Below are 15,662 nucleotides of genomic sequence, written 5' to 3'. Positions count from 1 at the left end.
GAGGGCGAACATGTGCAGTCTCGAGGAAACAGGATCTAATAGAGAACAGCTCCAGAGTCTTCGCGTCTCCGTGTGCTGGAAGTGCGCACGCACAACAAAACAGCGTTTCTTTAAACTTGGAAAAATGGGGCTTGTTTGCCCCCTGGTGGCTTTTAATTCTTCTTCACTGTTTATCACTGTTCACGTGTTCACTTCACTGTCTATCTTCATCGTCACACACAGCCTCTCAGACTGGAATGAATTGAACATTTAAAGATTAAAACCACTGGAGACCTTAATCTCAAGGAATATACCACCTATTTGTTCATTTTACAAATTTAATCTCATACTCAGGGACCATCAGGCAATACTATTCCCATTCCCAGCTACAAACATATTATTATTATTATTATTATTATTATTATTATTTGTAGTAGTAGTAGTAGTAAACGTTCAATTTTGTTTATTACAACTTAAACTTAATAAACTTGGATTTTTGTCTCTGAATATTATCTCGCTCCTACTACATTTTTAAATTATTTAAAATAATAATTACTGTGTGTGTTTATTTTATTGAATTATTCATTTTTTATGATATATTTCATATATTGTACCTTTAGTTGCATAAATCTGAATTTTTATTCTCTCAGAATATTATCTCTCTGTCCAAGCACAATATTTTATTTATTTAATTATTATTATAATTATTTTATTTTACAACTTTTAGTTCATAAGTCCAGACTTTTTGAGCTACATATTAATTTGAATGAATTTTCCTTAGTCTTTATTTGTTTCCTCTTTCACGAGCTCTCTCTCTTTTACAATTAAATTAGATGTAATCTAATTTTATTTGTTCATGGGCCTAATGCCGACTAATGAATTCCTGCTCTCTGCACGGACTGCTCTGTGACGAACTGCTTGGTGGCTCTGTGGTTTCCCAGCGGACTGTGAACGTACCTCCCGTCAGTTGGAGCTCCGCTCTGCGTCAACAGCCGCTCCGGTGAGTGTCTCTCCGTTTGTTTGTCTGTTTTTCGGGCTGTTTCGGCACGTTACCGTGAGGCAGACTGACCGACTGGGCTGCTATGCACGCGGGGGTCCGGGGAGTCCACCTTTAAGGACTCGTTACAGTTTTTATTTTAATCCGTGAGTCGCTGAGTTAAGCGAACTTGCTCAGCACCGCTAGCTTACGTGCTATATACAAAAAGCATCGATGCGCCCATTATCGGACAGCGTTTCTCTTCTCCCTCAGCATCACTCCGTCACTCACTCAGTTTTCTGAGTTTTAAAGCGAATCCGCAGTTTCATAAATCCGTGCATTCATCTGTTTTATGTAATTAATGAGATTAGCCAGCCGTGGGCAGGCTTAGAGCAGTGGCCGATAATGGAAGCAGGGTTTCCCTCTGCAAGCGATTCCCTGATGTTTACTGAATGAGAAAGACGGATGTGTTTGGGGTTTTGTTTTTTTTAGTAGTTCTCTTCTTGTCATGTGCTTTATTTCCGTGTTTTTAACACACCGGTGCCCACACTCACCTTCTTACTAATGTCAAGTAATTGGCCAGCTAACGTTAGCTGCTCAGCTAATCCTTAGCCCAATGTAGCAGCGAAACCCGAAGCTCCGCGCAAAGACGCCGCTGTCATGCATCTTTCAGACGGCGTCAGGTGACAGCCCTTAGCTCTCTAACTTAAGCCACCGCAGGTGCTCACGTATTAATGCATTAGCATAATAGGTAACATCACGTAACGTAACGTGCTATCCGCGGCTAATCCAGTGCTAGTTGTCCACAAGACACCACCTGAGAGCAGGAGTATCTTACCTGGAAGAGTGACCTCCAGCGTACAGGTGACGCTGTAAGCGGGGTGCAGGGAGAGCTGGAGGTCGGGTAAATGAGCACACGCTGTTGCAGGTGTAATTTGCAACATATCAGGTGATATTTGTGCACATGCTGCACAAATATCACTGAGCTTGGTATCAGGTTTCTCTGAAGTACTACAGTGTGTCAGGACCACTGAAGGTAAGAAGAGGAAACCCCAGGGCTCAGAAAAAATAAAAACCTGGCAGATTAATGAGAAAAAAACAGTACAAATAAAGAAGAAAACACCTGCCACATTTATGGCAAGAGATGAGGAAATTTATCAGGAAAAGCTGGCAAATTTTCAAAGAAAAAATGGTACATCTAGGAGGAAATTTTATGAGAATAAACTGGCAAATTTCCAAGTGAAAAAATTGTGACAAAAAAGTGAAAAGAATTGCAATTTTGTGGGCAAAATAGGAAAATTTACGAGACAAACTGGCCAAAAAACCCCCCCAAATAAGTATATCTGCAATAAAAAAAATCTATGAAGAAAAGCTGCCAGATTCACACAGAGAAAGTAAAATGATTTTTTTTTTTTTAAAAAAAAATCTAAATTTGCAGCTTAATTAAATTTATAAGCGAAACCCTGCAAATTCACTAGAAAAAAGTTCAATTTTTGAAAATAAAAATATCACATTTCCAATTTTAAGAAAAAAGGCAAATTCTTGAAGAAAAGCTGGAAATGATTTATTTTTTAAATTACTAAGTAATTTTTAAAAAATTTAAATGTAGAAAAATGTGTGAATAATTACCAGTAAATCAATGCAAACTGACCTCCCTTTGCACTTTATATATCGAGGGGTAAGTATAAGAAATCTCCAGGCTTAATTCTATTATTGAACAGACCCCAAAAGGGTTTTAACGTCTGCTTGTTCTGCTCGGTCTTTAAATCCTGATAATTCAGTTGATACATCTGATTATGGGAACAACCATTTCCTGTACACATCTGTAAGCACACAGAAGTTTCTGTCAGGCCTGGTTGTCGTATGTTTGGTGAAGCAGGTATTCCTCCAAAGACTGTCTGTGTCACGCTGTTATTTTTTGGAGATGTATTAAAGGACGGCGTTCACCTGTTCTTCTTTGTGTTAAATGATAAATGCTGGTCAGTGCCACGGAGCCCCGACACCTTTATTTTGACCCATTTGTCACCATAAACCGTTGATGGTGAGCTTTTCATTGTTGTGGTCAGTCGAGCTGTTTGGGATTCGTGTAAACGCTGCCTGCTGAGACACAGGATGAGCCTTCATCGGCCGGCCCGAGTAACCAGATCCTTGCGCGACGTGTCGGGTTACCACGCCAAGCTCTCTAGGACTGGTCTCTATGGCGACAGGCAGGCAGGGAAGAGGAGTCAGGTTGTTTTTAATGAAGGTGGGGTTTCACCTGTGTGTGTTCATGTCCATCACCATGTGTCATACATCCTGGATGAGTTTTTGCCGATGTGTTTTTCTAGCGGCACACTGTCAGACGTGAGCTGTCTTTCTTTCTTTTATATTAATATTTTATGGGATAAAGAATTAAACCAAAATACCTTAAATTATCTAAAATCAGCATCTTTCACAGTATTTGATTGTTTTAACTCTCTTTGTTGGTCGGAAGTTGTGATTGGTTTGTGGAATTTGGCTCTTTAACTTCAGACAGATATATCATAATCTGACATTACTTGCTGATTTCCATGCCCCTAGTTTGAAACCACAAACCTCCTCAACAAACCACACAAGAGGAAACAGGAGATTCATTCATATCAGGTATCATCAGCAGTTTTTTGTAGTCTGATGTCTGATTGGCCTTGAATGCAACATTAATGCCTGCTGTCAGCTGCATTCCAGCATCAGTGAAACTCGGACCAAACAATGACACAACTCAACGTTAACAGAGTCCGAGACACGGCGTCACAGCTGAGGATTGTTTCCCAGCATGCCTCACTGCGGCGGGAACAAAGCCCCTAATCAGGCCTAATGACGGGCGCAGAAGAAGAGATGACATGATGATACTGACGGAGAAACAAAGCACTCACTCAGCATGCTCTTAAAATACAGCGAGGGAGTGACAGCAGCTTTATTTGTCCTTAAGTCTCTCTTTGTGTTTACATTCATCAGAGGAGGACACACCCACTGAACACACACACACACACACACACCAGGTGGAGCAGGTGTGACCGGTGTGCTGTTCAGCCACTCTGCTGAGGTATGCAAAGCAAAGGAGAGAGACAAAGAAGTAATTAATTACTTTGAGAGCACATCACGGTGATGCTGGTTAATGATATAGTAACTCGGGTCTGAAGCTTCAGAGGAAACTTCTTGCCTGCCTGCTGAACTTTGACGCCAGCATTCATGAGTAGGGATGGGTATCGTTTAGGTTTTATCCGATACCAGTACCAAACTGGTACTTTTGAAACGGTGCCGGTGCTTAAACGGTGCTTGAACCGGTGCTTAAAGAATGAAGAACACAAACTTTGTCTGAAAACCTCTTATGTTTAGCTGTTTTTTTGTAGAAAGGTAACAATGTTAGCCTTTTCTGCAGCTATAGGGCATATATGGTATCACTCTTGGCTGGAAGCAGTGCTTAAACAATGGAAAAAACACCAATTTTGTCTAAATACCTCTCATGTTTAGCTGTTTCCCACGTTTTCTTTGGTCATTTTAGCCTTTTTGGCCAGGGTGAAGGGAGTATCTACCATCAAACAAGAAGACAGCCGCATGGAACAACGACGATGTTTGCTAGTTCACCTTACGTGCATTAATGTAATAACGTGGTTAGCCTACTCAACGTAAATTACACACGAACAACATTAAGCTACTCACGCAGAGAAGAACGGCTGCTGCTGCCATCATCATCCGTCATCATTTCTGCTACACTGGCAGGGCTAGGGGCCAGGACTCTCGTCTTCGGGTTCTTGGGGAATGTTGCTAACTCCGGGTCCGATAACAGGCACCACACCCGCAGTAGATGTGCTCGGTGTGAGGTCTCGCAGCAAGCTAACAAATACGGTGCATTTCTCGGCTTTTAACAAAATGCCATACGTCACCAGGTGTTTCATCAGATTCGAGATGTTACCTCCTTTGCACAATATCACCTTAAAGCACTTGTTGCCGGCTGCTGAGTTTGCATCTTTTACTGTGAAGTACAGCCAGACTTTTGACCGCTTCACCTTGGGCATTTTTAATCTCTAGCTCTGCTCTAAAAGCACGTACGTACCTGGGCCCGCCTACTACGCTTGCAAAGGTAAAATGATTGGCTAGAATCCAAAGTGTATGACATCTCAGGGAAAAAAATAAAGCACCGAAATAAAGCACCAAAATGTGCGCTGCTTTTCGGTCTGTTACTACAGTTTATGTCAGAACCGGTGCCATAATGGCAGTTAGTTAATGTCTAACCGGAAGATGTTTGAAATACATAGGGGTGGGGGAAAAAATCGATACTGTGTAGTATCGTGATATTTTGTTTGCTAATAATGTATCGATACAGGGACAGCAGAAATCGATATTTTGTTACAAAAAAGTTTTTGTGGACTGGAACATGCTCTGACTTCAGAGCATGTTGATCAGCTCCTTTTTCTGAGCAAGAATCCTCACATTCCTTTTCTGTCCAAATGTGTTTAACTTTTTTTATGGCAGCAATAAACATGACAGTTTACTTATTTTAATTTAAGACATGTTTTATTTTAATTAAGTTTAAAACTTTTTTATTTAATGTAAAATTATATTTTGTTTTAATTTACTTTCAAATTCTTCAGTTGCTGAAGGGGCTGCATAGTTTTCACAAATTGCATAGTTTAGAATAGCTATAATTGTACCAGATGGTTGCATTCAGTTAAGTTGGACTAGACTGTAATACAAACCATTCAGTTTGTCAACAATAAAATTGACTGAAATGAGAGAAAGACTGAGTGCGAGACTTTGTTATTAGATAAAATGAATATTGATAAAGTTTACCTTTATGTACAGAATCTGAATATCGCAAAATATTTTTAAAAATTGCAATAATATCGTATCGTGCATTAAGTATTGTGATAATATCGTATCGTGGGATGTATGGTGATTCCCACCTCTAGAAATACAGTGCTGTTTTTCTTTGGTGGTGGTGTTTTGGCTTGTTGAGCTTGGCATGTGAAATCTTGTTGGTCCTTGCTACCATTTCTAGCTCAGAGATTTAAAGATTAGCAAGCTTTAAAATATGAGTTTCCTGTTTGGACTTCTCTTCTTAGACCAATGTGTTGGTGCCAAAAACTGCAGTTCCTCTAACGGCCACTTGAGGTTGCCTGCAGATAGCCTCCAAGGATAAAATGTCCTGTTTATAGCAGTGAAGCAGCAGTGCTACTGCCATCAGACCAGACTCAGAGGGACGAGGTGCAGGATTGACACATACAGTCAAGTAATTGTAATGCTTCCTGATGAGGAAGACTAAAATTTCACTCACCAAAATGCAGGACGCCGCATTACTAGTCAGATAATTCAGTCTGAAAAGTGCCAACAGCACAAACAGTCCAGAGGTCGAGTTCAGGGACTGTCAGTTAGACAGCCTTCAGCCTGTGGTAGCACATTTGTACCACCTGCTTTAACATCGGAGTCTATGGGAACTGACTCAGCATTGGAGGCGGCCTCAAGTGGATGTCAGAGGAACTGCAGTTTTTACTCCTAAGCCTGAAGGCTGATGGTGTCCTGTCATCACCCGGGCGGGCAGCGATGACTCAAGATTGGTGTAGGAGCGTCTACTAGAAATCTTAGGCGAGCTGAATCTCATGGACATTGACCTCAAGGTCAGAGATTAAGTTTACTGAAAATCTTGTGAACACACATTGCTGTATTTGAATAGACGTTTGAGGAATAACAGTCCGTGACGTGGGGTCATGTGTCTGGTCATGACAGTGCAGGAACTGAGAGAGCAGTCAGACATTCAGGATGAGTAAATTATGTTTGCTTCACAGGTGTACTTCAGCCTAATGTCTCCCTGGCAGCCATCAGTATTTTTGGCAGTTTGGCTTTATTTTCTACCAGCGCAGTGAGCTTGGTGTGTTTATTGGTGTGAAACCTGCAACTAATGCTCAGTGGAGAAAGGGAAATAGTTTTTAAAAAGCTTCAGTTTAAATTAAAAGGCGTTATTGTGTGGATACGTCTCAATTAGGGATGGAAAAACTGGCTTCGAAATCCAAGAGAGTGTCCCACTGAGTTCCTGTGCTGTCATGCTGAAACCATGAGCGATGTCTGTACACTGTGTTCAGACCTGGAGTTTAATGAAAACTGTGCAGGAATCAATAAAACAGCGATGATAATGTTTCTTAAGAAACTGAAAAACACACAAACCCTCCTTGAAATTAGCAGCAGCAGCCTGACAGGCGAAGTCTGGGGCAAAGACATCTCCTGTTTCCGCCTGTGAGATTAATTACTGTTGAAATTTCCGCCCACTCAGCTCGGCTCTCATTTAAGGTTTGGAATCCGGACAGTAAAACGGTAAATGCAGGGATCGCCTCATTCTCTCTTAATGTTACGAGTCAGCATCCATAAACCAGCTAATGTTAGCTCACCTGGAGCTGCTGCTGGCTCAGGCAGGTCTTGGACTGCAAAAAGTGCCTGAGCTCTTGCTACCTCCAGTTTTTTTTTTTTCTTTGAGGAGTACTGGGGGTTCATTTAAGGATTTTAAAAATACCATTAAAAATAAAGGCGTTTAGTGGATATTTAAAAGACCTTTAGGATTGGTTACCAAGACAAATATTTTAAACTCACAGCAGAAAAGTAAAACTAACCTGTCTCTGTGCCTCTTTCCCTGTTTTTCAGGTACAGGACAGTCTTTTCCTGTTGGCGTGTGCTGAGTCACTCCTTCACCTGAGTTTTACTGACTGCTTGTCCTTGGGCCTCCACTGAACCTCCAGATTTCTCCATCCACAGCTGCACCATGGTACAGTGAACAGAAAACAATTTGAGATCTCAGACACTTTCACTGAGCTTGTTAGCCTGTTTAGAAAAACCCAAATAATTTTTTTATTTTATTATTTGTTCAGGTCATCAAACAGTCGTTAATAAGGTCCAGGGCTGTTTCTGCTGTGAGCACCATGTAGATTTTGTTTCTTCATTAATCTGCTGAAAAGGCTTTTCTGTGCGCACCTTAAGTCTAACACCTCTGAATTTAACACCTGAACTCACCTGCAAGAGTTTGACAGTTTCAGGGCTTCACATGAAAAATAATCACAAGATTAAAACACACTGATGTTTTCTTTAATTCTGAGGTGGTGATTTGAATTATGCATGTTGCAGTACTCTCTATGTCCAGCTGGGGCAGCAAACAGAGTGCCAGACTGTTAATCTTTTTTCTTTCTTTTTTTTGCGGGTAGATGGTATTTCATTTTGTGGGGGTGTAGTCGTGAACCTGTTTGCAGGAGCGCATACAGAATCAGCTGAATTTCAGACCACCACTGCCTCTTACAAGCTTCGCATAAACTGGACATAAAGGATCCATTTGAAAGACTTTTGTATTTGTCTGCGTTAACGAGAAACTTTTTAATTGCAAACTTGCAGCGAGTAGAGTGCTGACGGCTGCTAATTCACCAACAAACATCTTTTGAAGCCTGTTTTTGGGTCCCCCCCCCCCCCCCCCCCCCCCGCTGTTAGTCACCAATTCTCCATCTGCAGTCTGGACTGAAGCGAGACTGCTGCAGCTTTCACACGACTCACGGCTCTGTGTGTGTGTGTGTGTGTGTGTGTGTGTTCAGAGTGTATGATGTCTGAGAGCAGTTGCTATGGCCTGCAGCAGCGGTCAGAACAATGCAGAGACTCTGGAGGGGTTCCACGAGGTGAATCTGGCCTCGCCCACCACACCTGACCTTCAGGTAAGGTCGGAGCTCCAGCCGTTCCCGTTAGCTCCCTGCATGCTTCACGTTTCAGGAGGTCCACTCTCGTAGTTCATTGCTTGAATTTGGGGTATAAAAACGTGTTTGTCTTTAGAAATCTGCGCAGCCTCCGAGTCTTCTCTTGTGCATGATTAAAAACAAACAAACAACCCTTCGCTGTTGAGGATTTTTTTTGTGTCCTGTGTGAAAAAGTTCATTGTGTGTTTGTGCGTGAAGATGAAATATCATAAACCCACTGTTCTGGAATTTGTGTCACCCTGACTATTTGTGTTTGCCCTGCAGAACCAATCGGATCAGCGCCCGTCCGTCCGTCACACCACCCCGCCCACTTCTCTATATCGCACCCACTCTCTGGGAGCGCCTCCTCCAGGCCTCCCCACCTCACTGCGAGCAGATCAGCTGCCCACTCAGCCGGTGTACTCGGCACCGCGGCACAGCCACAATGGAAGGTAACAAAAACACAGACGCCTGCACCCAATCGATCAGCCGTAATCCGTAACTCACCCGTGCTGTTCCCCGCACAGCGTGCCGGGCCTGGAGGCAGAGTCGGCCGAGTTCATGTCCGGAGAGGATGGGGAGGAGTGTGGTGCTCTGAGTGACAGCCTGTCACGGCTGCGCAGCCCGTCGGTGATGGAGGTCCGAGAGAAAGGATATGAGAGGCTGAAGGAGGAGCTCGCCAAGGCTCAGAGGGTAGGGTGCGCTCACTTAGGTTTATGTCTTCATCACGCAGAAGACATTGCAACGTCAGCTTCCCCCAGACTAATCTGACCTGAAAGTGACCTAATCATGACTTTAACTCAAGTTCTCGTGTTTAAGCTTTAAAGGGAAAGTTTACCCCAAAGTCAGGGATGCTTTTGTCAGGAGAGACAAAAGAAATAAGATCAAGAGCAGAGACATGAGAGAGCACAGAAAAAAGATGAAAGAAATTATTTAAAGATGGGCAGTCTTCAGAAATTATGAAACCGTAATTCAAAAAATAAAATAAAATCCACAGACGTCTGCTTTGGCACTTTCATTAGGATTTATTTTATTTCTACCAGATCTTAGCCACAGTGTAGGAGGCAGTGCCCGTTTACTGTGACGACAGGATGTAAACAACGATCACGTCTTGCCTCAGCTGAGCTGTAATTTACTGTGTGCTTCTTCAGACTGGAAATAAAAAAGAAAATAGTTCCTGGAGGAAGGTTTGAGGTTTTTCTGAGTAACTGAGGGACGTTACTGCCACACAACAAGACGAATGTTACTGCGTTCCTTTATGTTTGTGTGTGTGTGTATTTGTGTGTGTGTATTCACTACATCTCGCCACAGCGTTCATTACTTTAGAGCGATATTGTGTAATTTTCAGAGTTTTATTTAAAAGCATGTTTTAAATGATTTTTTGCGTTAAACATGTTTCACTTATTTTAATTTCTTCATCTCTTTGTTCGTTTGTCGACATGCTTTCATTTCCACATGTTCATTTGGTTGTCTTTCTATTGTGTTACTGTGCGTGTGTGTGTGTGGAAGGAGCTGCTGTTGAAGGATGAGGAGTGTGAGAGGTTGTCTAAAGTCAGAGATCAGCTCGGCCAGGAGCTGGAGGAGCTCACCGCCAGTCTCTTCCAGGTCGGTCCACCTACCCTACGTCTGTGTCCTCTACTTCCTGTTTCCTTTCCTCCTCTTCCTCCTGAGGCACCGGACAGAAAGAATATGAGTGATTGACACAGGCAGTGTGAAAGAGGTGTGACGGGTTTAACAAAGCTTTTAGGTGAACTCTAAACATTTAGTTTTGTCACCCATCAGGCATCGCAAGTTTCCTCTAAATATGGGCAGATAATTGAATTTGATGAGAATAAAGTTAAATTATTATTTTTGTTCAGTTTAGCTTTTGTGTTGTATTATGTTAAAAATGAAGTGCAGCCTTTTTGCCTAACAACAGATAGCCCTGCTGAAAAGCTCAAACTCGACCACAGATCGAGGCACAATGCTAAAAACCTAAGAATGTTTCCACGAGTGTCTCCTGTGACATGTGAGGTCCAGAGCTGGCGTCCTCCGATGTGTCTGTGCTGAATGAATCTGTCCGGCGAGCCCTGAAAACGTGCTGCTCCAACTCCTCTTCCTCTTTGCTCTCGTTCATTCTTGTCTTTCTCTTGCAGGAGGTGTTGGGACTCTGTGTGCCTGTGTGTGTCTGTAAATGCAGATTACCTTTATGTTCCTGTTCTGTGTTTTTGAGTTTATTTATGATATTTCAGTTGCACTGAGCTTGTTTAGCTGCTGATTCACCGTCTGTGTGTTTTCCAGGAGGCTCACAAAATGGTGAGAGAAGCAAACGTCAAACAGGCAAATGCTGAAAAACAGCTGAAAGAAGCTCTGGGCAAGGTGAGCACTCACCACTCCACACCAGACCAGACTGTTTACCAGCTTACTCTGAGGATTTCTGTTTCTTTCTTCAGATCGACGTCCTCCAGGCGGAGGTTCAGGCTCTGAAGACTCTTGTGCTCTCCTCCCCGACCTCCCCGGTGGGTGAGCTTCCCTCTGTGGGAGCGGGAGGAGGCGTGAAGACTCCCTTCAGGAAGGGCCACAGCAGGAACAAGAGCACCTCCTCCGCCATGCTGGGGACGCAGCCCGACCCGTCGGCCACGCAGCCCATTGTACGCGAGTGTCGGGAGGTAAGAGGTGCAGCAGGAGGAGGAGTGCTCACGCTCCCAGAGCTTTTTCTTTAACAGCCGATGATGAGACTGCACGTAGTTTCTGACTTGCAGGTGGACGGTCAGCTGTTCAGTGAGTTCAAGGCATGGAAGGAGGAGCCGACGCTCGACCGAAGCTGCAACTTTCTGGAGAGAATTTACCGTGAGGACATCTACCCCTGCTTGACCTTCAACAAGAGCGAGGTACATGACGACCTCCCGAACTCTTAAAAGCGCTTTATTAGGAGTAGAAAGACATGCAAACATGCATCCATCTGGGATTTCAGCACTGATATTATCATTTAATTTTTTTTTGTTGTGAAGATCAAAATGTTTAGAAGGTTTAAAACTTCTGATCTGATCTCACAAACTCAGTCACTGTTTAGCTCAGATGATTAAAAGATGTTAGGTTTCTGTAGACAAAGCTGCAAAAAGTTTGTTAAAGGTGCATGCATCTGCCTTCTTGGGGACACTGTCGCCTCACAGTAAGAAGATTTGAGCGTGAGTGGGTGGCGACTTGGCAAGGCGTGCCCTGTGCTCACCCTCTGCCAGCTGGAAAAGGCTTCACCCGGTTTGTCTCGGTACGCGTTTGGTTTGATTGTTTAAAAAACTCCAGTTGACAAATGTGCAGGGTTTAGAAAATCCCAGGGAAAAGCCGGGGCCGCTCTGAGTCCCCTGGAGACGCATGTTGACATGAATCAGAAAGATTCTGATATCTCCTGCGTCCGTTAACGCCCTCCTCTCCTCTCCTCTCTTCCAGCTGGGTTCGGCCATCTTGGAGGCCGTGGAGCAGAACACTCTGAGTGTGGAGCCGGTCGGCTTCCAGCCGCTGCCTGTGGTCAAAGCATCGGCGGTGGAGTGCGGAGGACCAAAGTGAGCACTTGCACACACTTGAACTCAAACACACGCACACACTTTCTCCCCTGCATTGAGCTTTCACTCCTTCATCATCATCACATCTCCATCTTCCGATTTCCTCCTCTAGTGGGCGCAGGTCTGAGCTCGTCACGTAAGTCTGACTCTCTCCCCCATTAGCTTTTTTCCCCTTCTTTAGCCTCTCCTCAGTTGCTCCCCACTCCATCCGGCTCTTCCAAACCCTCCTGCTAACTTATTCCCTCCTTCTAAACTTCTGTTCAGGATGTCAAAGCTATCCTGACGATGCAAACCTTCATCCTGTCGTCCTCTTCTCGTCCTTCGCTGCCTCAAGCCGTGTTAGTTTTGCTCCTGTGTAGTTTCTGCTTTGTAGGAGTTTTTTTTTTTGTTTCTTCCTGTTAAAATAACAGCTAACTTATGTTTTTTTTGTTTGTTTGTTCTTGTTTATGTCCATCTGGTAGAAAATGTGCCCTGAGTGGTCAGACCAAAACCTGCAAGCACAGAATCAAGTTTGGAGATTTGTCCAGCTATTACTACGTGTCTCCCTACTGTAGATACAGAGTGAGTGTAACACCCAGCCACCCACTCACACCTGAAAGCTTTACCTCCCCTTTATGTCCAGTCCATCTTTCCTGAGCCAGAACATTTTCTAAATTACTCCAAAGCTCAGTGAGCACTAAAACAATCCTGCCAGCTTATTCCACCATCGCTGTAAAAGTAAGAAAACAACTCTGGAGGTGATTCAGTGCACGTTACTGCACTTCTACATGAGCAGTCCCTCTGCATGAGGATAAGAATGAAGAGCTTTCAGAATGACTGATTAAAGCAGCCATGCCTCTCACTTTAAGTCTTACACTTGTTATGAAGGATGAAACTATCCACAGAGACACAAACTGCTTTCTCTAAATGTGTTTATTTATTCTTCAAAGTTTTAACTTGGAGCCTCAAGTGAATGTCACAGGAGCTGTAGTTAGAAACCTCCCTCCGTGATTTTTTTTAATGTAAATGAGAAATTAGAACATAAATCTGAATACTTTAAATTGTCCAAATGAACAGAAACCTAAGTTTTAGCAAAATCACTAAGCTTATAGTTCAGCATGTAATCCTGTCCTGACGTTAAATATATGGACTTAACGTATTTATTCCTTAACTCTTTGCAGAGTAGCTTTGCATGACTTCACCTGAAGCTCAGAAACTGTTGACTGGTGTTTTCAGCAGTGTCCTCTCTCCTTCAGATCACAGCGGTGTGCAACTTCTTCACCTATATCCGCTACATCCACCAAGGGCTGGTCAAACAGCAGGACGGTAAGAAACGCGCCAGTGGATTCTTGTGGTGGCTCGATATCAGTGTGATTAAACTCCCTGCCTCCCTCTGTGTTTGCAGCAGAACAGATGTTCTGGGAGGTGATGCAGCTCCGCAGGGAAATGTCCCTCGCCAAGCTTGGCTACTACAAAGACCAGCTGTGACCGGGGCCGTCCTCCAATCACAGCAGAGTCTGAGCTGAAGCCCCGCCCCTCCCTGGCTCTTGCCCCTCCCTGGCTCTTGCCCCTCCCCGGCTCTTGCCCCTCCCCCTTCTTTTGTGTGAGTGTTTTTTGTGTGAGAGAGAAAAACTGTTTTCAATCATCACAAAAAAAGACTGAAGACTGTGATTTTGGTGCCGGTTGTCATTACTGATCTGGACTTCTTTGGGTTCTGAAACATGCAACACTCCAGTGTGTCAGAAAACTGACATGTTTCTAAAAAATAACACTACAGACTGTTTGGTCATCAGTTACATGTGATCTCTGGAGAGATGCATGTGGGTTTTGAAGCCTCAAAGCGAGAAAAATATCAAAAATAGGTGTTAGAAATATGAGAAAATATCTGATAAAAGTCATATTTCAAGGGTGAAGTTGAACCGTAGAATAAAGTCATTGTTTTAAGAGGAAGAACGTCGTAAACAGAATCACAGAAACTGAGGAAAAATAACCCCTTTTGTTTTCTGCTGTGGAGACGTCTGTGGCACCTAAAGTGGACGTTCGAGGAACTGCAGGTCGTGCTGCGCTTCCAGGTTCGCTTCATTTTCCTGCTAGTTAACGGGACACATCTTCCTTTTTATTTAGGATGATTTTTCAAAATAAACCGCCATTCATAACAGAAACCGTAATTATGGATTTATGTGTGGTGGCTTTCAAAGCAGACTTCACTTTCACCTTAAATACTACATGAAAATATTATTTCAGCAGTAAAGCTTTAGTAAAACTGCAGCTGTTTAAAAAATAAACAATTTAGAATATTTGGGTATATATATTTATGATAAAACTCATCGCAGGGAACAAGTGACAGCTGATGTGACAACGTCTCAGCTGAAGAATTCAGAATTACAATTCTTCATTTTTACAACCTAAATTTTGAATTTTTTTTCTGTAAATGTTGAATTTAAAATAAATTCATGACTTATTCTTAATTACAATCCTTTAAATTATGTATTTACGTTCCTGCAATTTCAGCTTTACTTAGTCAAATTAAAATGAACAATTTTTTCAACCTCCAAATTTTGACAATGTAATAATTAATGTTAAATTAACATGAATTTGAGTATTTTTACTTATTCTTGTCAATCTTTCATTATTCATATATCAAAAAATACTGAGTTTTTTTCCTCATGTGAAACACTAAGTTGACTCACTTTGATTTTTCTCCATTGAAATTGTGCTCTCAGAATGTTTTACTTTTCTCATTATTTCATTTTATTTTCAAACAACTTAAAACTGTTTTCCAGACTTTACATCAAATTATTGAGCTCTTTAATCATCAAAATTTGGGGCTTCTTGGGGTTTTTGGGGTCTGAAAAGTCTGAGAAATGTCAAATTTTGAGTTAAAGTAATTACAGCTTTGCTACAATACACTTTCCTCCACTGTTGGCGAGTCTGTCATATATTTTCAGAGGGGAAAAAAGGTCAAGTTGTTATTGTTTAGTAAACTTTGAATAAGCTTGTATTTTGAGTTAATTTAGAGGTCTCGATGATGGCAGAGTGGGATACAGTGTTTTTGTTTTTTACTTACAGAAAAAAGCTGCAGAAATAATTGAACATGTATCGGCAGGAGGAAGGACTTGATGTCGGCTCTTTGAGTTTCTGAGGGTTTTTGTTTTGTTGCTGGACATTAACATATCCTGCTGTGAAACAGGGCGCTCTGCAGCGAGCTCCGTGTGACCAATCAGGACTCGTGTAGATAATAAGCTGTGTGTGTGTGTGTGTGTGTGTGTGCGTGCGTGCATGCGCACCTGCTGTTCTGTAAACTTTATATATATTAATTTAATCCTGACGTCTCTCTCTCTCTCTCTCGCCTGTTCATAGTCAATGTCACTCTCCCGGTTTGGTTTAGTGCCTTCTCTCTCAGACACTGAAATAAAAACAGTAATACCTCTGAAAATGATCCATGGACTCCTCCACATTTTCTCTTCTTCGACT

General features: G+C 42.5%; 1 protein-coding gene across 6 annotated transcripts; it reads left to right on the top strand.

The window, feature by feature from the left end:
• Positions 1-919: 919 nt before the first annotated feature.
• Positions 920-15,627, top strand: rab3ip (RAB3A interacting protein (rabin3)). Of its 6 annotated transcripts, none has more exons than XM_006780956.2 (14): positions 920-979; positions 7,604-7,724; positions 8,536-8,652; positions 8,956-9,122; positions 9,198-9,363; positions 10,180-10,275; positions 10,951-11,028; positions 11,103-11,318; positions 11,412-11,540; positions 12,097-12,209; positions 12,322-12,345; positions 12,671-12,770; positions 13,445-13,514; positions 13,597-15,627. In XM_006780956.2, the coding sequence occupies exons 3-14, from the start codon at positions 8,563-8,565 to the stop codon at positions 13,674-13,676; spliced, it is 1,329 nt and encodes a 442-aa protein (XP_006781019.1). In that variant the 5' UTR covers positions 920-979; positions 7,604-7,724; positions 8,536-8,562; the 3' UTR covers positions 13,677-15,627. The 6 variants fall into 6 exon arrangements, with proteins under 6 accessions (XP_006781019.1, XP_035764657.1, XP_035764683.1 ...); XM_035908764.2 differs by having other exon boundaries at positions 13,594-15,627; XM_035908771.2 differs by lacking the exon at positions 920-979 and adding an exon at positions 3,889-4,016 and having other exon boundaries at positions 13,594-15,627.
• Positions 15,628-15,662: the final 35 nt, after the last annotated feature.

This window comes from Neolamprologus brichardi, chromosome 17 (genome assembly GCF_056152115.1).
Source record: "Neolamprologus brichardi isolate AB-2024 chromosome 17, ASM5615211v1, whole genome shotgun sequence".
NCBI lineage: Eukaryota > Metazoa > Chordata > Actinopteri > Cichliformes > Cichlidae > Neolamprologus > Neolamprologus brichardi.
Note: the sequence above shows the minus strand (reverse complement) of the source record. Positions and strands in the feature narration are given on the sequence as shown.

Bases quoted from the DNA above. Each gene is read 5' to 3' on its own strand.
- rab3ip (XM_035908764.2), top strand. From the start codon at position 8,563: ATGGCCTGCAGCAGCGGTCAGAACAATGCAGAGACTCTGGAGGGGTTC. The intron at 11,319-11,411 runs GTAAGAGGTGCA...TCTGACTTGCAG, and splicing joins TTGTACGCGAGTGTCGGGAG to GTGGACGGTCAGCTGTTCAG. The intron at 13,515-13,593 runs GTAAGAAACGCG...CTGTGTTTGCAG, and splicing joins GCTGGTCAAACAGCAGGACG to CAGAACAGATGTTCTGGGAG.